Source organism: Pelophylax lessonae (genome assembly GCF_965119305.1).
Source record: "Pelophylax lessonae genome assembly, chromosome: 6".
In the NCBI taxonomy this organism is placed as follows: Eukaryota; Metazoa; Chordata; class Amphibia; order Anura; family Ranidae; genus Pelophylax; species Pelophylax lessonae.
This window is the reverse complement of record NC_138773.1, coordinates 111621820-111643329: the sequence shown is the minus strand read 5'-3', so window position 1 is coordinate 111643329 and position 21510 is coordinate 111621820. Positions and strand designations below refer to the sequence as shown.

The following is a 21510-nucleotide window of genomic DNA, read 5'->3' as shown; positions in this document are numbered from 1 at the left end:
GAACTTTTTGAGCGCCTTACGATGTTGATAAGTAACTTTTTCTCTAATCAGTAAGTTATTAACTTGTTCGACCCATTGCGCAACCGTCGGCACACTGGAGGTAATCCAATATCTAGCTATCAACTTGCGAGCCACATACAACAGTCGGAGGACCGCCGTATAAGCATGCGGTGTCAAGGTCTCTTCCTCCAATGCGCCAAGCAGACACACAACCGGGTCCCTGGGCAATCTAAAATTATAGACCCTGGATATAGAGTCAATGACCTCGCTCCAATATCGGAACAATTTGGGACATCTCCAAAGCATGTGAATAAGAGTGCCCTGATCCCTATTACATTTGGGACACACATCATTTTCCCTACGCTCCCATTTAAACAGCTGAACCGGGGTGCGATAAGACCTAGAAAATATAAATTTGACCATCAAAGTAATAGAGAACCTTTTTATTTCAGACGCAAATTTTGGGGAGTTCCAGTTTAATTTAGGGCTTTATTAATACTCTGAACCTTACCTCCACGTATCCTTCTATTCCATCTTGAATGACTTGCCTTATACTGGCCAACATGTTTTCTTCTACTTCCAAAAGCCACTTTTCAACCATTCCCTGAAACACCAAAATAAGTACATAGTTCTCACAGGTAATGATTAGCAAAGTGAAGTGTTCTACACATCAGTACAAACCAAGTAATAGTTCACATTAAGTTTTAAACGAAGTACATCTTCTGGCAACTCCTCTATTCTATGTACAGTAGATCACCATAGATTATACTACAGTATAATTTAGAGCAGGCATGTCCAACCTGCGGCCCGGGGGCCACATGCGGCCCAGAACCCCAGGCAATGCGGCCCACTGCCCCCTGACAATTTTTTTTGCTGGGGAGGAATGAAGTTGGGTCGAGGGCATGGCCACAGGGGCTTCCAACTAACGGTAGGCAGAAGCTGCCTCGGGGGGGGGCGAGCATGTGCAGTGTTTCTGACTCCTACCACCATGACCACTTCTTCAAATCACTGAAGTGGTCATGGTGGTTAGGGTGTTCCTTTAATATCTCTCAGCAGAAGTAAACCTCTGTATACTGATTCCATTTCATTTGATCATCCTCTAGTTGTGTTAAATTAGTGCGGAGGGTGCGGCGGCGTGGGAAGGGCGTGGCGGCATTTTATTACTTATATACCTTAACTATAGTATATAATTTAAATGCGGCCTGAGAAAATTTCTCTACACTCAATGTGGCCCAGAGAAGCCAAAAGGTTGGACACCCATGATTTAGAGAGAATTTGATAGTACCAAGAAACAGTATATCGTGTGACAATATTCCTTGGAGGCACAGTAGTAGTACTGTAAATGGTATATGTTGCTTTGGTATTTTTGAAGATAGAAATCTTCAGACGGAGACTACTGGAAGGAGGAAAAAAATACTAATTTTATTATGCTCCACCATAAGAGCCATAGATTATATTATTAGAGATATCCAAGACAAATAAATGGAGAAGATCAAATGGATGATCATATGAACATGTGAACAGGACCATATATTTACATTATACAGTAATTCGTTTAGTAAAGGTTTAACATTTTACAGTTATTTGACAGCAGTTGGTAATCAGGAAACTCTCCAAATAATATTTTGTCTCACCCACAAGTACACAGTTTATCATAAGAGATCAAGTCTATGTCCTCTGCTGGCACCAGCATTGGGGGAAAAATAAAGGTTCACAGAGGTAGCCAATACGAGTTAGCTCATTTTAGCTAATACGAGTGATCAAATTTTCTGGTGAGGTTTAATGATTATGTTGCTGTTGCTGTAGAAGTAGCCCACATACAAATGTATGGATCTGCCCCTAAATACCAGGCAATTAAATCCTAATGTCTGTTGAAACCACATCTGACTTCAAATACCTCGATTAACACAAACTTGGCACATTTCTAAAACACTCAAGGTTCACTACATACCAATTGGGATAAAACCATTTCCTCTTATTTTACTTTTGCTGTTGCAGTTTTCTGTATCATTTGTCTGCTTACTGCACAATGATTAAGCAGTGTGGTGGTAGTAAGCTGTTATTCAATGAGCAGATAAAATATTTCTACGTGGATACCACAATGTGCACTACCCTTGCCGAGTAATTCAGCAGCAAGAGCATGATCCCCATGACTGCATCTATACACTATGTTCATTGTGCCTACTGGAGTTCTCAGATACTAGATCTGCAGGTAATTTAAAATGGTTGGCAGTAGCACTAGTTACATTTACTTTCAAAAATGGAGGTAAAAGATGCAGAAACAACATAGCTCATCCTTTTACTGATATCAGCCAGTGATCATCTTGGCCTACAACAATGAAGGTCATCATTATAATAGTAAATGTGAGTGATGATCCTTCATTTTACTCCCAAAACTGTACTCAAGCAAGAGTACAAAATCATATGTCACACCATAGAAGAGGGCTAGCCAGGGCTGTATTTATCATTTGTACTGCTCTAGATATTTGTGAACATTTATATCTGGATGGGTGGTAGTGGTAAATGAGACCATTATATAGCCAGAAACTTTCAAGTAATGGTTTGATCTATGTAATGCTTTGTGTGAATTGGCTCATTAACTGCATCCACATTTAACTTGCTATGAGACCCCTATACTTTAGGATGTCAATGACAATGTACATAGAGAGATTTAGTGTGCTGCTCAAGGCCATATATGTGCATCCTTCCTGTTTTATGTTTAGCCTTGAATCAAAGATAGTGGTCTATCTTTAATATTTTATTGATAATTACAGCACAATTTTAGTGTTTTCATCCCAGCCCATATTATCCCCCCAAAAAATTGTGGGTCAGATGATCTTGCGCCATAGAGTCCTGTGTCTCCTCTCTGATAACCCTTGCACCTATACACACTTCCAGCTATGCTGCTTGCAGTGTTAAAAATATTTTCGTAGACTAAATTAACACTATTTTATTTGACTAACATATGACTTAAACTAAAACAATTCAGATGACTAAAATACGACTAAAACTATAATGACATGTTAGTCAAAAGACTATGACTAAAACTACATTGAAATTTGACGTCAAAATTAACACTGGTTATACAGTATATCACAAAGGCTAAATCTGTGTCTGTAGTGCATGTTCAAACCTTAATACCATAAATAATAACATGTTATTAGATTTTTACTCCTGTATTATATAAAGACTTTGGAAATTCTAGAGAAATGCTTAAATAATGCATTACAATTTAACTAAACCCATTAGACTTTAGTTGATTAAAATGCACTTGACTTTTAGTTGACTACAACTAAAACTAAAACAATTCCGGTGACAAAAAATACAAAAAAATCTAAAATGGCATTTTAGCCAAAAGACTATGACTAAAACTAAATCAAAATTTGACATACAAATAACACTGGCTGCTGGCTTTACTCAAAAGGAGGTCATACAAAGACAAAGAAAGTAAACATACTACTGTAAATGTCTTGGTTGGTTTATCTCTCCAATTGCTCAGATTACCTATCACTTAAAAAAGACAGAAAATGAGCCAGTTCACACAAACTTTACCCAGATCTAAGTATCATGTTGGGCTCCTAACCTCACACTGGTCTCGTATATCATTGCTATCCATTCTCAGAATAAGAGTATATTAGTAAAACTGCATTGCACCACATTTATATTCTCTGTTAGTCTGTACCTTAGTATCTTTTTAGCTAGGATGAAAAGTAATCTCTTTTTCTTAAGCAATTCTATTGCTACTTTTAGCATGCTAGTGTTCGATATGATTTAATATTACTAAGGTCAGGAATAATGTGTTTTATCATGTACAGTAAAAGCTCCTGCGTACTTACATTATATAGCACTCATTCTATGGCATTTTGCCATGAGAAAAAGTAAGTATGTTCATCATATGAATTCTAAAAGCTGAGTGTGCTATAATTCAGTGTTAGCAATAAAATAAAGCATTTCCTTCTCCCAGCATGCAAACTAAATAACCACAGCAAGTGTGCTATGCATAATGAATAAAATAAAGAACAATTACTTTTGCCTTTGCTGGATAGATCTTCTGTGTTAAGGGGAGAGTTTCCATCTCAGAGCTGACCATTCCAGTGATTTCTAAGTCATCAGTAAACTCCAGTTTGGCGATTCCTTCAAAACATTTCTTTAGGTGAGGCTGCACTCGTAGGGGGTCCTTTGTTTCAGACAAGATTTCCAAAAGTTCATCATTTGAGAGGAAGAAAAACCTGTATGATATCAATAAAGAAATTAGGATAAAAAAAGCTATAGTAGACATCAGGGCCGAAACTAGGGGGACATCTCCCCCGGGTGCCACATTGGCAGGGGTGCTGCGGCTGCCTCCTCCTCCTACTGGGCCATCCAGGATCTCCCATGCTTCTCTTGGTGGGGCCACTGCCATCTCCAGGCAGGCAGGCAGCATGTCCTGCCGCCCGTAACTCTATCAGCAGAAGCTGGGCAAGAAACTGGGGTGATTGGCATGCTGACCCAAGGTAAATCGGGGGTGGCTGCAGATCTGCACGTGGGAGTTTCTCCTAAAAGAGTGAGGCTCATTGCAGGCCAGTGCTGGGGGGGGGGGGGGGGCGATATACACCTCAGCCTACTATACAGTGAGGGGGGAGCATCTCCGTGGGGTGCCCGGCACCTCCCTTTACACCGCTGCCCAGCAGTTCATACAATACAGTGGAGGGAATGGGATATCTGACCCAGGCAGGAACTGACTTTGGTACACAAGACAAGTTAGTCGCTCGGCCACTGTATAGCAGGCACCACAGAGCTGCCGATCACTATTAAAGCAGTGCAGAGTTTTGTGTGGTAAAGGTGGGGGGGGGGTGCAGAGGTGTGCAGGGGGGGGGGGGTGCAGAGACAGAGATATGCAAGTGGGTACAGACCGTGTTATAGGATTAGGAGTTGCCGACATGTGTAGTGAAGTACAAAGATGTTATGCTGGGGGTTCAGAGGTGTTGGGGGGTTCACAGATGTGCAAGTGGGTATGGAGATGTGTTAGGGGGTGCAGAGGCCTGCTGGGGTTAACAAAGGCATGCTGGGGAGTATGAATGTGTGCTGGGGGTGCAGAGGTGTGTGGGAGGGTGCAGAGGATTGTGGGAGGGTGCAGAGGTGTGATGGGAGTAGAAAGGTTTGTTGGAGGTATGAAGCTGTACTTGGGATGTGAGTATTCTGATGGGCGCAGAGGTATGGAAGTCTGCTGGGGGCTGTGAAGGTGTGCAATTGGGTGCAGAGATATGTGGGGGGATGAAGTGATGTGCAACGGAGTACTGAGGTATCCTGGGAGGTACAGGGATATACTGGGGGTATGGAGATGTGCTGGGGGCACAGAGGCGTGCTAAGGCATGCTGATTTTACTCTGCGCTGGGGTCATATATTGGAGGTGAGCAGGAATTTTGCCTGAAGGTGGTGGACACTAAACACGTTGGATACAACCATTTATTGTCACTAGATTTGCACTTCAGTGGAATTTTATGAATGGGACTTTGATATAGACATTTTATTTTTATTACAATAAAGTTTTAGCTTGATTTAGATTCAGTTATTTACATGTTCTATTACGAATTAATTGCGCTGCACTTATAAGTTGCATTTTAATGGTAATTGGAACAACTGTGTATATCTAAGAGTAATAGACATGGTATCTCCTGAATATATAAAATATTAATTATTTACGTAGTTAGTCAGGTTGAAAAAAAACACAAGTCCGTCTGGCTCAACGAATAAAAAACAAAAAACAGTAAAGAAAACCCAACCATACAATCCCATATACACAATCCTATACCCGCAGTTGATCCAGAGGAAGGCAAAAAACTCCAGCAAAGCATGATCCAATTTTCTACAGCAGGGGAAAAAGTTCCTCCCTGAATCCCCGAGAGACAATCGGATATTCCCTGGATCAACTTTATCTATAAATATTAGTACCCATTTATATTATGTACACCTAGGAAAGAATCCAGGCCTTTTTTAAAGCATTTTTTATTATAACCTGGCAAATATTTAAAATGTAAGAAAATATCTTTATTATAATTTTTATATTTAATAATTCATTGTTTAATAACTGTATATGTCAGCTACACTATTAAATAGATGACATCACAGATGAACACTTCAGGCTAAAGAAGTACTCGTCTGCAGGTTTAAAGCTTCAATTTTTTAAGATTCCAGTCTGCTTGTAATCGCTATGTCAAAGCTGACATAGTAATCCTATGCTCAGGAACTACACTGACTGACTAACTTCCAATCATCAATGGGGATCATAGTTGTCAGGCACAGTGAGGATTGAGAGCCAGCCGCTGCACAGAGTGTCAGCGGCTGGCTCTCTATTTTTAAATTACATCAAAAGGTACACCATACACTATAACCAAAAATATTGGGACACCTACCCACAAGGTTTAGGAGTGTGTCTATAGGAATGTTTGACCATTCTTCCAGAAGCGCAATTGTGAGGTCAGGCACTGATGTGGACAAGAAGGCCTGGCTCACAGTCTCTGCTCAAATTCATCCCAAAGGTGTTCAATGGAATTGAGGTCACTCTGTGCAGGCCAGTCACGTTCCTCCACCCCAAACGTGCTCATCTGGTTCAAATAATTTGGTGGAGGGGGGATTATGGTGTGGGTGGTTTTTCAGGGGTTGAGCTTGACCCCTTTGTTCCAGTGAAGGGAACTCTTAAGGCATCAGCATACCAAGACATTTTGGACAATTTAATGCCCCCAACTTTGTAGAAATAGTTTGGGTATGGCCCCTTCCTGTTCCACCATGACTGCACACCAGTGCACAAAGCATTGTCCATAAGGAAATTAATGAGTGAGTTTGGGGTGGAGGAACTTGACTGGCTTCCACAGAGTCCTGACCTCAACTCAGCAGAACACCTTTGGGATAAATTAGAGTGAAGATTGTGAGCCAGGCCTTCTCGTCCATGTCAGTGCCTGACCTCACAAATGCGCTTCTGGAAGAATGGTCAAAGTGTATATCAGGTGAAGCAGCTGTATGCCAATCTCTAATGCATAGGGATGAAATAATGTTTTGTAAATCTATTTTTATTTATTTCTTTATTTTTTTACAGCCCTGACCTAAAGTGTTAGATGCAACAGCAGATTTTTATTCAATCTCACAGCTACAGCTAACACTTTGTAGCTGTGTAGCAACATTTTTTTTCTCTTTTGGGATAAAGATTTTACATTGCACATAAATAACTAAAAGCTGACCAATTTAGGCCCCGTTCACATAGAAGCGAAGCTACTTCCGCGACCTCGGAGCTGCCGGCAAGGACTTCATAACATTGAAGTCTATGACGGTCGCCTCCAGGTCGCCCCAAAGAAGCTCCGGACCCTTTTTCTAAGTCGGAGCGACCTGTGTCGCTCCTATTAGAACGGGTCCGCAGCTTCCCTATGGAAGGCGACCTATGGCGACCTGTGAGGCGACCAGGTCGCCTCACAGGTCGCCCCAGTGTGAACGGGGACTAAGGCACCCCTGTCATTTTAATGGTTTGCTTCAACCCTCTAACTGCAACATCTGCAGGACAGATTAGTCTGTTGAAAAACAATTTACTGTCAGGATTGCCTGTTAAAAAAAAGAAAAGAGAGCCTACAAAAGAAATTGAATGCAGCCACCACATCTAAGAATTGGTAAGCTGCAATTTTATAAATGTTTGCTTTTGAAGATTAATATTGCTTTAACATATCCTTGGTACAGGGCATCATGCTGGGGAGTCTTAATAAAAGACTGTGGGTGGGAGAGATTAATGATCCTTTTAATCTGGCTGTGTGCAATACATTTGGATTGTATGTAATGTGCTGGTCTCTCTGACTGAATATACATAGAATAGATTGTTTAGGCAAGCACTACCACTGAGTAGTTGTAGATAAATCTAAATTAGATAATTATTGCAGACTGTACAATGAGATTGTATGACTAGTCCAGGTATGATGTTTTCTTGTAGACCTCATACACATTTGAGCTCAAAAGAGCTGCTTTTACAGGCGTCTGAGCTTTTTTTTTTCTACCTCTAAACACCCCTCTATGTTAGCCAATGCACACTATAGGTGTTTACAAGAGTTTAGAGGCAGGGGTGTTTAAAGGCAGAAAAAAAAACACCAAAGTCGCGTATATTAGAGAAGCTTTTGAGCATAAACACTATCTGAGACTTCTACTGCAAATGTGGTTAAATGCGCCTAAGTGATAGGTGCATTTAACAAAGTTTTTTTTTTTTTTTAATGGCCAGAATAAATTAACATTCTGATCAATTATATAAATGCCATGGCACTTGATGCTTCTAATTGCACCAAAATGCATTCCTGTGCAGGTTCCCGCATTGCATCTAACTCACAGGAAGTTCACACTGCTCTCTGCGAACCACTACGGGTGTCAATATAAAGTTAAAGACACCCCAAAATCCGTTTGCAAATCGCATCAGAAGGCGGTGCGAACTGTGGAATCGGATAGCATGTGTGTGTGATTACCCATGCGATTCGATTCCAGTGTGGACCAAAAAAAAAGGGTCCTGTACTATTTTGATGGGAATGCATCATGCAGACATCGCATGTGATGTGCACTGCAATGTGGTGGGAATCACATGCGATGTTTTGCATTGTATATGTGTGAACCCAGTCTTAGGCATGTTTTTGCCAGGAGAAAAGTGTTTAAAATAGCCCCAGTGTACAGCCCCATTGTACACGAAGCTCAATAGTTTAAAATAACTGAGACGTTCCCTTGAAGTAGTCCAATATTTTTCAATCAGAATAGAATATTTTAAATGTGGTACATTTTTTTTTTTTTTTTAAATAGCTATCAATGAGGACACATTCTTACACAAGGTATGGGGAAAAGAAAATAGTGCTCACTTTCTTTGTTGTAGACACAAGAGATTATTTTAAGATTTCTTCTCAATAGGCACTTACCTTGGAAAAAATAATCTTTTTTTTTCCAAATAGGAATTCAAACCTTTCTGAATTTCTTCCAAGAGGATATTGGATTCCTGAAGCCTTTCTAACATGTTCTGCTGTTTTGTTGCGATAAGCACTCTTGTATCTTTCACCTGATAAAATGAAGGTACTGATAGTAATGAGAGGTTGTTTTGTGCACTGAAAATTACACATTTTGTCATAAATGGCTTTCAAATCCATCATTACTCAACAGCCCACTAACTCGGCACTTGGAAGAATAATCACTCAGTTCAGTTGAAGGCAGGCTGAAATTATACAGGATATATATATGTGTAGGGGAAAATTAAGAAAGGAAATTAACTTTTTAATATACGAAATAAATTCCAGTTATCAGGAAAGTGTTGTGGCTTATGATGATCATATACACTGCTCAAAAAAAATAAAGTAACACTTTGAAAACACATCAAATCTTAATTAATGGATACAAATCTAATGATGGATATTGATACTGATATGGACTGGGTAATGTGTTAGGATTGAAAGGATGCCACATCGTTTCATGGAAATGCAAATGATCAACCTACAGAGGGCTGAATTCAAAGACACCCCAAAAATCAAAGTGAAAAAATGATGCAGCAGGCTAGTCCATTTTGCTGAAATTTCATTGCAGCAACTCAAAATGGTACTCAGTAGTATGTATGGCCCCCACGTGCTTGTATGCATGCCCGACAACATCGGTGTATGCTCCTAATGAGACAACGAACGGTGTCCTGAGGTATTTCCTCCGAGATATGGACCAGGGCATCACTGAGCTCCTGAACAGACTGAGGTGCAACCTTACGGCGTCGGATGGACCGAAACATAATGTCCCAGAGGTGTTCAATTGGATTTAGGTCAGGCGAGCGTTGGGGCCATTCAATGGTATCAAGTCCTTCATCCTCCAGGAACTGGCTGCATACTCTCACCACATGAGGCTGGGCATTGTTGTTCACCAGGGGGAACCCATGACCCACTGCACCAGTGTGGGGTTTGACAATGGGTCCAAGGATTTCATCCCAATACCTAATGGCAGTCAGGGTGCCATTGTCTAGCCTGTAGAGGTCTTTGCGCCCCTCTATGGATATGCCCCCTAGACCATCACTGACCCACCACAAAACTGGTCATGCTGAAAGATGTTACAGGCAGCATAACATTCTCCACAGCTTCTCAAGATCCTTTCACGTCTGTCACATGTGCTCAGGGTGAACTTGCTCTCATCTGTGAAAAGCACAGAGCACCAGTGGTGGATCTGCCAATCAAGCTCCACAGTGCAGGCACTGAGCACAGGGCCCACTAAAGGACGTCGGGCCCTCAGACTACCCTCATGAAATCTGTTTCTGATTGTTTAGTCAGAGACATTCACACCAGTGGCCTGCTGGAGGTCATTTTATAGGGCTCTGTCAGTGCTCATCCTGTTCCTCTTTGCACAAAGGAGCAGATACCGGTCCTGCTGATGGGTTAAGGACCTGTCCAGCTCTCCTTCAGTAACTGCCAGTCTCTGGGAATCTCCTCCATGTTCTTGAGACTGTGCTGGAAGACACAGCAAACCTTCTGACAATGGCACATATTGATGGCATATATTGATGTGCCATCCTGGAGGAGTTGGACTGCCTGTGCAACCTCTATAAGGCCCAGGTATAGCCTTATGCTACCAGTAGTGACACCGATCCTAGCCAAATGCAAAAGTAGTGAAAAACAGTCAGAAAAGATGAGTAGTGAAAACAAAATGTCAGTGGCCTCCACTTGTAAAAATGTTCCTGTTTTGGAGATTGTCTCATTGTTGCCCATCTAGTGCACCTGTTGTTAATTTCATTAACACCAAAGCAGATGAAACTGATTAACAACCCCGCTACTTAACTGACTAGATCAATATCCTTGGAGTTTAATTGACTTGATGCTATACTCTGAATAAAAAGTGTTCCTTTAATTTTTTGGAGCAGTGTATTTTAACCCAAGTTCCATGCCAAAGTATTATTGTTTCATTTTGAATACATTGGGGAAAAGCAACAAATTCTCTAACTCACATATCACATCAGAGAGACTTCCCCTGACTTCCTATTTTGAAGATACTCTGTCACACCCTGAAACAATGGGTAAACAACAGCAATATAGTCCTAAAGGTTAAGTGCACCTTTAAAAAAAAATAAATGCAAATTTTTTTGCAGGAAAACAATGTGCATTTATTACTTTCTTTAAAGGAGCCTACACTTCAGCTCTCTGCGTGTACCTGTGTATGGGCCTTCAGTAGCGGAGGTGGAGAAAGTGTCAATGGGCTATGAGTGCGCTGATTATTGGATAGGACTTATAGGTCTTTAATTCACACTGACCGAACTTCGCCTGTTTGCCCATTCGGGGGAACAACCAAATTTGCAAGGCGCAAGGTGGGATGTACCTAGCGAGTTAGTATATTAACTTATTGTGACTCTGAGTGTAGAGTGTTAGTGTAGTGTTAGTATATTGTGTCAGTATAGTGTAGTGTCAGTGTAGAGTGTTAGTGTAGTGTTAGTGTAGTATGAGTATAGTGTATGAGTATAGTGTAGTGTCAGTGTTTAACACAGCATTACATACCTTTTAGTGCTGTATACCTTTTATTAATTTATTTACTTTTTAATCGCTGCATGTTTTTTTTTGTCTGTGTTTTTTTTTCCCCTGCTGCTACCTTTTTTTTAAATTGTCAGCCACAGTTTTTCTGACTGTGATGCTGGTGTTTCCCCCTTTTTTTTATTTTTTTTTATAGTTTTTACATTTCTGGCAGTGTCAGGCCTCAATTTAAAGTGAACAAACACCACTTTTCATTCTATAAAGTGCATCCAATCACACATTTCCCAGTTTCTATTAAATTTGGGTAATACCCCCCCCCCCCCCATCATGTCATGGAGGCAAACAAGGAGAGGCAGATGTTCTCATGCCACTATTAGGGGGCCAAATTGGCTCCAGTGATGATGAGGATGGCGGGGATAATGATCATGAGGCCACTGTCGCGATTTGAGTGCTGGATAGAGCAGAGGAGAAAAGTGAGGAGGTAGAAACAACCCCAATGAGGCAGGATGTCCTCCAGAGGCAGCCATCATGGAAGAGTAGAGAGCAGCCACCCTTTTCCATCAGATTGTGGAGCGGTTATCTCCCGGCCCACTTCCCACAGCTCAGCTGCGTGGGCCTTTTCTAGCACATGTGCAGCCAATCACACTGTTGCAATTAGCAATCTCTGCCACACTTAGATCAAGCTTGGCTAAAACACCAGCCATTTGGGTACCACATGCTTGAGAAAGCATTTAAACTCCCACCACCTGTTGGCAAAAGCACCTGAAAGCCACACACACAATTCTTCTCCTCCTCACTCCCCACCTTTCATGTCTACCCCCACTAAATCTCATGACCTCTCAGAAGCCTCCACTGACAGGGATGATGGTAAAGCAAAGGGTGTCACAGCTCCTTGCAACATGTCTGCCAGCAGCACACCACCAGCTGTAGAGTATAGCAGGCAAATTTCTCTGCCTCAGCTGCTGCATCGAAAAAAAAAAACAACTCCCTGCCACCCAGATTCCCAGCGTCTAAATTCCAGCTTGTTCAAATTGCTGGATTTAAAAACTCTTGCCTTTCCATCTGGTGGAATTTGCCCCCTTCTGTGAATTTGCAGAATGTGCTGTTCCACAAACGGCAGGTTCCCTGTTGTTTTTTTATACACGTAAGGATATTCCAGCTCTGTACCATCACATGGAAGGCAATGTTTTGCCATTGTTGGGCAAGGCAGTCAGCTTCAAGGTCCACATTACTGCTGACACATAGTCCAGCAAGCATTATCAGGGACGATATATATAGTTCACAGCACACTCTGTAACTCTGCTTGTAACTATGAAGAATGTAGGACAGGGTTCAGTGCTGGAGCTTTATTTTGCCACAACATCTCCATACAGCTGGTGGTGATAATGTGAGATCTGTTAGCTCCACTCCTCCTCTGCTAAATTGTCCTATGAACCACCAGTATCCCTTAAGCACTCAAGGGGACATTCAACGAGTCAGGCTAAAAGATGCAATGCAGTGCTTCAGCTGGTCTGTCTAGGGGACAGGAGCCACACAGGAGTAGAGATTATTTCAGCTCTGCAGGGGCAGGCCCAGAGGTGGTTCAAACCACAGAAGCTTGAGCCAGTGATGGTGGTGTGTCATAATGGGACTAAACTTCTGTCCGCCCTTCAACAGGGAAAGTTGACACATGTGCCATGCCTGGGACATGTCCTAAATTTGGTGGTGCAGCATTTCTTAAACAGGTACCCAGGTTTGCAAGATTGTATAAGGCAGTCCAGAAGAATCTGTAGCCATTTCAGACGGTCATACACAGCCAGTGTTTGGCTGAAAATCTGTGGGAATTACTTTGCCCATAAACCGCCTGATTTTTTACATGCCTAACATACCTTAAGAGACGGTTTTCAGTCCCCAGAAACCTTGTGAGTAGTAAGTGGCTGGGAAGAGGCAGTTCCAAATACTGTAATCCTCAGTGACCCCAAGGACTCTGCTTCTCATGCCTTCGCAAACTTGCGGTGCACAGGCTCTCTTTTTGAAAGTCTGCGAGAGGACCAAAGAATTTGTGGGATCAAGGAAAAGGATCATTATTGTTTGGCAACCCCCCTTGACCACCGTTAAAAGGGGAAAGTCTCGGAACTCATCCTGCGCTTGCAGAGGGAGCACAGGATGAATACTCTTGAAGACACCTTAAAGAAGAGTTTATTTAATGCCTTTCCAGACTCTGGCAGGTTACAGTCTCATGGAAAAGCTAGTTTTGAGGCTTCTGTTGGTCAAAGGAGGAGCGGTGGAGAAGGGGCCGCCTCAGTGATGCATTTTAAAATTCTCTTAGTCCTTGGCACCCAGGGCTGTCAGCATTAAGATCTTATCCGAAGTGTCTGCATCATATGGTGGAAGATTATCTAGGGGCGAAAGCAGACATGGAGAGCTTTTCAGTAGACGATCCACTGGCTTTCTGGGTCAGGAGAATAGACAACTGGCCAGAATTTGCCCAGTATGCAATTGAGCTGCTGGACTACTCTGCATCCAAGGTGTGACAGATAAAAGAGCGCATCTGTCCACAGACTCTGTTGACCAGCTGACCGGCCAGTCCTGGATTAGCAGCAGCTATCAAGCCCCTGATGCCGATGTCGCTGATTAAATGTTATCTCAAATCTTTGCAAGACTGTCTAGCTTTGTGGGTGTTGATTTTATCTTGAAGTAAGTTTGTGGTACAACAGTTTAAACGGGGAGTCAAATCTCAATTTTTTTAAAGCAAAGGCCAATTCTTGCTTTTATCAAGAGTATCTCTAGAAGGTTACGACTTATGAGGTGAAGGAACCACCAACACTCAAAGACCAATTTTTCCACAACTGTGTGACAGGGGCATCACATTTCAATTTTTTTTACAGCAAGGCCAATTCTCGCATTCATCAAGAGTACCTCTAAAAGGTTATGGGGTGAAGGCACCACCAGCACCCAAAGACCAATTTTTCCGCAACTGTGTGACAGGGGCGTCAAATTTCAATTTTTTACAGCAAGGCCAATTCTTGCTTTCATCAAGAGTATCTCTATAGGGTTACATTGTGAAGGCACCACCAACACCAAAAGCCCATTTTTTCTTGCACTTGTTACTTCTATCCAAAGTCTGCGAAAGGGACAACAGACTTCCTCTAAACAAAAATTGTTAATCTTGGCCTGAGTGTACTATAATTTGGCTTCTTTGCATAACACTTGCTCATTGTGGTGCAAAATTTTGTTTTTTTTCCATCCAAAGTCTGCCAAAGAGACACCAGAATCTATCCAAAAAATCTCTAATCGTGTTCCGAGTGCACTACATTGTGGCATCATCATACAGACTGGCTCCCTAAGCCTTCCTGCTGCTTAACTGTGGGCAGCTGAAGCTGCTGCCTGTTCGCTTCCTGGATTTACACTGACATACAGAGGCACACAGACACACACACATATACACACTCACACGTACACATACACATATATACAGAAAAAAAAATGTTTTACTATCCAAAGTTAAAACAACAAGGGAAGAGGATTTAATAGATGGAAAGATGAAAAAATTACTGAAGGTCTGCTTTAGGTGGAAGAGTTTTTATTTTGGTTGCAGCAGTTGCTACTTATTTCACATTCCTGGACTTCTATTTTGTGCAGCACTGGGAATTTGGATTCATTGCCGAACAGGATTGCCAGTCAATATTCTGGGATTGATTCCCATTTATGTGTTTTTTTATTATCTTGGTTTTGTATGGATCACTGTTGTTTCACTATTGTACATACAAACTATATTTGTTATTATTATTTTTTCACATTTGTATGCTGCATTTATTCCCAGCAGCACAACACATTCACATGTCATACACCTGACTTTTCTTTTATTGTGCTGCACAGCACTGTGGTGGAAGATTTAGTGGTGCAGTGCTGTGCAACAAACACAAAAAAAATGTCATGATGCCACAGCGTCCTAATTTTACAAAATAATTGAAAGCTAATTTTACAATCAAATAAATGTATAGCAAAGTACTACAGCAATATTTTCTAATTTGAAAATAAAATTGATGATACTGCTCCCTATTCGGTTTATTTATTTAATAGTGGCATTATATAATATCACATCTTTATCATTCATTCTTCTTTTCTGGGTGTTCATGTTTCAGAAGAGGTTTTATTGCATATAGTACCATAACAACCTAATCATCAACATAATTAATAGTAAGCATTAGAAGCACTTTGTTTATAATTATTCACATCAGTTTCAACCTATTTAAATATTTCTACATTATGTAATTTAACTCACCAAAGCCATATAATCTAGTATGAACAGAGGTACATTTATCAAAATCCGCTCTGCCGTTTATCACAGACTATAACAAGAAATTCATGAGAATTCAGGTATAGTCAGTGATAGATGGCATGTTTAATGGGCTAAATACTAATCCTAATAATACACTTGATAAAAGGGTAGGCTAGTATTTAAAAATGGCATGTTGTAAAGCCATTTCATACAGCAACTGCCTTTAGACACTGGCTAGACTCATTTATAAATATCAAAGATGTGTTTGTTTACCAGAAGAAATGTTTTTTTTTTTTTTTTTTTTTAAAGAACATAAAACGTAGTTGATCATGTATACAAATTATCTCATTTGTGTGCCTCAAACTTTGTTGGACTAAAGAATAGGAATATTGGGGTTAAGTTTGTATTGCAGTCAAACAGACGTTTCCTATTATCTTCTATCTGACAGCTAGAATGTGATTGGATATTCTCAAAAATGTTCTTTAGCACTAGTTCAATGTATTTGTTTTCTGTTTTCTAATCATAATTTACAGGCATACTATTCAACACAATAATTTGTGATGCTGCCATAAAGTATAACCATCTTGTTTTCTCCTCTGATTATTGCAGACTAATTGTGGTTTGTGGAATTGTCTCCATAAGCACTTGTCTACACAAAGTTCACTTTTCTAATAGACAGCACAAATTGCATTTATTCATTTAGTAAAATGCTTCTGTTTTCATTGCAGAAGTTATTTTTTTTCAACTGAATTTATGCTACCTACGTTTCCCTAATTTAATTTCATTAGAACTTCAGAAAAACTCTCTCTCTATATTTGTAAAATTGAGACAATAATGGTTTGCACAAATAAAGAAAAATCCATACAAAGATGAACATCTGCACCTCTTACTCAGTGGGTATTATGTTCTGGTGTCCTATAGTGGGGACAATTTAACATTGCCATACCTACTTATTTGCTGTTTTATGTAGGAGTCTGAAACAGGCAAAGACAAACTATATTGTTTATAGGTTTATTTTCATATTTTTATGATATTATGTTATTCTATATATAGTATTCTATCCTTTGCTACATTGTTTAGCTTTACAAGGTTGATCATTTAAAGCAACAGTATATTTTACATACCGCTTCAGACATTAGGTCCTTCCAGGTACTGTCTACAATACCGAATTTCCGTCCTTCTTCTGGCATTTGAGCTATGATGTCTTCAGAGCTGAATATAGGTTCCAGATAGAGCCAGGTAGCTTGACACTTTAACCAAGAGTCTAATATATCTTGGATCAAAACAAGTGTTTTTTCCCATTCCTGCAAAAGAGAAAAAAATATTTTTCCAAAAAATGTAGAAATACCTCAGGTATAGAGCTACTGCATTACAGCCTTGGTTGGCCCACTGGATATTGGAGCATCCCCTGGTTAGTCTTGAGTACATGGCCTCAAATTAAATAAAAGGACAAATTCCTAGTGAAGGTCTGCCATTTCTGTAATTTCAATCTGTCATTCATGTTAATGTTATGCCCTGCCTTTCTGTGCCGATTGTTCCACCCCAGAGCCCCCTTTTACGTCATTCTGTCAATTCTCAATGTGCACAGCAACTTTAGCAAGTGAATAACTTTACTGACTGGTGCTGCTTGGCTGCAACCCATCCTTCATGTTTCCCCTTGCCTGCATCCTTCTTTGCTAGACAGTAACACACACAAGTACTGAAATGGGACTACCTGCAAGCCAAAAATAAACATCCAGCTCAGGTGAGCCACGGGAGCTTCTGGAAACTGCACTGCTGAGTTGGCTGGACAGGTGTCAAGGAAGGAAAAAAATGCAATATGGCAGCAGGCAGCTACTAAACTACTACTAAACTAACTACTAAATTAATAAAGAACAGTCTAAGCTTAACTGAAAAAAACTCTACCTCCTCCTCCTCATTGCCCCTTTCTGTTGGGGTTCCCCAAGTCTCTGTTCTTGGACCCCTCCTCTTCTCTATCTACACCGCCTCCCTTGGTCACTTAATAACCGCTCACAGCTTCCAATACCATCTATACGCTGATGACACTCAAATCTATCTGTCTACTCCTCACCTCACTCCTTCAGTCTCCACTTGCATTGCTAACTTACTTACTGATATATCAACATGGATGTCGCACCACTTCCTCAAACTAAATCTCTCTAAAACTGAGCTGGTACTATTCCCCCCTGCCCATGCCCCCCTCCATGACTTTTCCATCAAAACTAGTTATGCAACCATCAATCCCTCCCCTCAAGCCAGGGTACTAGGTGTAATCCTAGACTCTGACCTGTCCTTTCAGCCCCAAATCTAATCATTATCAAAAGCTTGTGGACTTCACCTCCGCAACATCTCTAAAATTCGCCCCTTTTTAACAACTGAAACCACCAAGCTACTCATTCACTCCCTTGTTATTTCTCGCCTTGACTATTGCAACTCCCTTCTCATAGGCCTACCACTCCATAGGCTATCCCCTCTTCAGTCTATCATGAATGCTGCTGCCAGGCTTCTCCACCTTACCAACCGCTCAGTGTCTGCCTCCCCTCTCTGCCAATCCCTACACTGGCTCCCGATTGCCCAGCGAATTAAATTCAAAATACTAACCACAACATACAAAGCCATTCACAACTCTGCATCGAGCTACATTACCAATCTTGTCTCCAAATATCACCCAAACCATCCGCTCCACTCCTTTCAAGATCTCCTACTCTCAAACTCCCTTGTCTCCTCCTCCCATGCTCATCTCCAGGATTTCTCCAGGGCCTCTCCCACCCTCTGGAATGCTCTACCTCTACCTGTACGGCTATCTCCTACTCTAGCTGCTTTCAGGCGATCCCTGAAAACTCATCTCTTCGGGGAAGTCCTTCACTAATCTTCCATCAGCTCATTCCCTACTGTTACAACCTCTTGTAACACCTACCCCAACCCATTAGATTGTAAGCTCTTTTGAGCAGGGCCCTCTTAATCCTCTTGTATTTTATTGTATTGTAACTGTATTGTCTCCCTGTTATATTGTAAAGCGCTGCATAAACTGCTGGATCCTGAATAATAATAATAATAATAACTGACTAAATATAATTAAAAACTTTAAACTTGAGGCATGGTGAGAATGGTATAATTTATTTTGTTAGTCAGTAACTTCTCGCCTGGACTGATAATGCCATTTGCTTGGATTTTGGTGGGTGGCCCTCTTGTTTATGAAGTAAACCAGAAAAGCCTAAAGAAATATGAATAAATGGCTGACTAAAAATTAAAAAAAAAACTATATCCTGAGGCACAGCAAGAATGATGTAATTTTTCTAGGGCTCTGAGGGTTAATCACTTACATCTGGACTTGTAATGCTAGGATTTGAGAGGCCACCTTCTTTCGTAAATGAAAATCCTAAAGTATCATTATAGTTGACTAATAATTGTAAAACTACTGTATATCCTGGGGAACAGTAAGAATGGTATTAATGTATTTAACTATCTATTTATTTGGGAGTCATTTGCTCAACTCTGGACTGGATTTTTGGGATTTGAGTGGACATTTTTACTAGTAAGTGGAAGAGAAAAACCTAACATAATCGTATTAATTGACTAATTTGAAAAATAAAAACATTATTATGTGAGAACGGTAAAATCTTTTTTGGGTTCTGTCGGGATTATTGGGGATTAAATAATAGAAAAAAATGGATTTAAAAAGCCATGTATATTCCATCTTATGTATAGGGATTTTGAACAGTGCAGCTTCCATTTTGTTCGGAGGTGAATGAAAGTTCATATATGTTCTTTTGCAAAATGTCTGTTACAAAAGAGTCTAGAATTTCCACAGAGATCTGTGTATCTATATAGTCATAAAATAAGTGGTACATGGACATCTCATCAGATAAGAGTCAATTAGCGAAACACCATACTAGTCACTATGGCTAGTCTAGCTTGTAATCTTATCTGTATTTTTAACAATGGACAATAGTGTATTCATTAGGTTCATTTGAACTATATATTTTTAAAGATACATTATTATGTGTGAGAAGATATTAGCAATAATTATGTCATTATATTATGTAAGGCATATACATATTTAGAAATTATCTGTCTACCATATGTTGGGTTTATATTCTTACCTTACTGTAGTAATCTTACTTAGATAAAGAGTGAATACTAATTACCTCACTTTATGTAAGTTTGTGTGTACGTTTTTAAAGTGATATAAATCCTACAAGCCAGACACTATAGATCTTCCAATCCTAGCCTAAATGTCTGACAATAATGTCAGAATTCAAATAATTAATGGATCTTCACTAGCCAAGAGGTCAAAGGTTATCTTTAAATAGTGGTCTTATTGTGTGTTCTAAATACGGAATTTAATGAAAAGTACAATACTGCCCCCTTTGATCATGCTGCTAAATGCAGTCTTGGGTAAATGAGATATTTCCAATATAAATATATATATTGTATTAAAAATATAATTATTGAAATGGCATTACTTGCCAGGGTACATGATGGAGATATAGATGGACATTTATGTATGTACTAAGAGTATGGACAAGTTTTTATGTTGCTTTGATGATTACTCTTAAATATAAAGAAATCATCATTTAATTTTATTATCCAAAGTATTGGGTTAATTATTAAAGAGGCGTGACTATGACCTTACCAGTTAATGGATAGAATGTCCCAACCAATGGGGATAATGTTTCATCCCTCTGGGTTTAACTTATGTTAATTTGAATAGTCCTTTGTTCAATACAATATAAAAAGGAGAGCCCAGATGTAATAGGACACATACTGACAACACCCCTTACACTTGCAACACACACACTACCACATCCATCTATATACTCATCTTTACATACGCCATCTTGCTCCATCATTTATCTGAAGCTTGGAGGGAAGCCACCACCTTGGGAAGGCATCCATCTTAGGACTCTGGTAATGACCATTTGAAGCTAGCAGCCATCTTAAGTGTGGTAAATATGCCTTGCTGTGTTATTTGATATTATTCAATATTGTTTATTTCCTTCCTTATATGTTTTATATTGCATATATAAGGGTAATAAGATTACAATCCCAGCCGTATAAACCATAGTAGATTTTTCTCTAAAAAGCTGATTTTTGTTTTTATACATTTTTATTAATATCAGATTTAGTGCATTATTTGCGATTTTAAGTCTTCCGTTTTGCATAGCTTATTCTCGCTCCATCTGCAGTGGAATGACTTTCGGCTGTGCGATTCGCAGACAATTGTGGTCTGATTATTTAAAACACTTACCTATGGTTTATGCTATACCTGGAGAAAAGGTAATCTTGCTTTCACTTTGTTTCAGTTTCACTTTCATTATTAAGCTAAACATCACATTGCATTGATTGTTTGAAGTTTGTATTTTATGTAGAGTTATCTTTTTGTGTCACTTCCTGTTTGATCATTTATTGTGAATACATGTCTTGTGAATAAATATTTTATATATATTCCATACTGTAGACTGTACTCACTAAGATTGGTATATGCTTTTAAAAAGAAATTAATCAATTAAAAAGAATTCGCTACATATTGATTTGTGGAAATAAGTTGAGATTCTCCTTCCTCACAGATCTTTGCTTATTGACATAAATAGACACTGTTATATTCAGAGCAGTATAAATATTCTAACAGTTCACTTACTTGTATTATGCAAAGCTTTTTAGAAATCACTTTTTTTTTACCACACTCTACTCTTATGTTTGTGAAAAATGAGCTGATACTTGGTGGCTGAATATGCAATTTACGAACACAGGAAGAGAACCTATACATTATATGAC

At 39.9% G+C, this 21510-nt stretch overlaps 1 protein-coding gene across 1 annotated transcript in view; it reads right to left on the bottom strand.

Moving 5' to 3' along the window:
* Positions 1–21510, bottom strand: part of LOC309559164 (dynein axonemal heavy chain 3-like) — a 480621-nt gene that overhangs the window by 345717 nt on the left and 113394 nt on the right. Inside the window, exons 9-12 of the mRNA XM_082262311.1 lie at positions 16857–17036; positions 8907–9043; positions 4028–4229; positions 512–604 (exon numbers count right to left, since the gene is read on the bottom strand). Of these exons, the coding sequence (XP_082118437.1) occupies positions 512–604; positions 4028–4229; positions 8907–9043; positions 16857–17036 (612 nt within the window). The remainder of the gene's footprint in view (positions 1–511; positions 605–4027; positions 4230–8906; positions 9044–16856; positions 17037–21510) is intronic.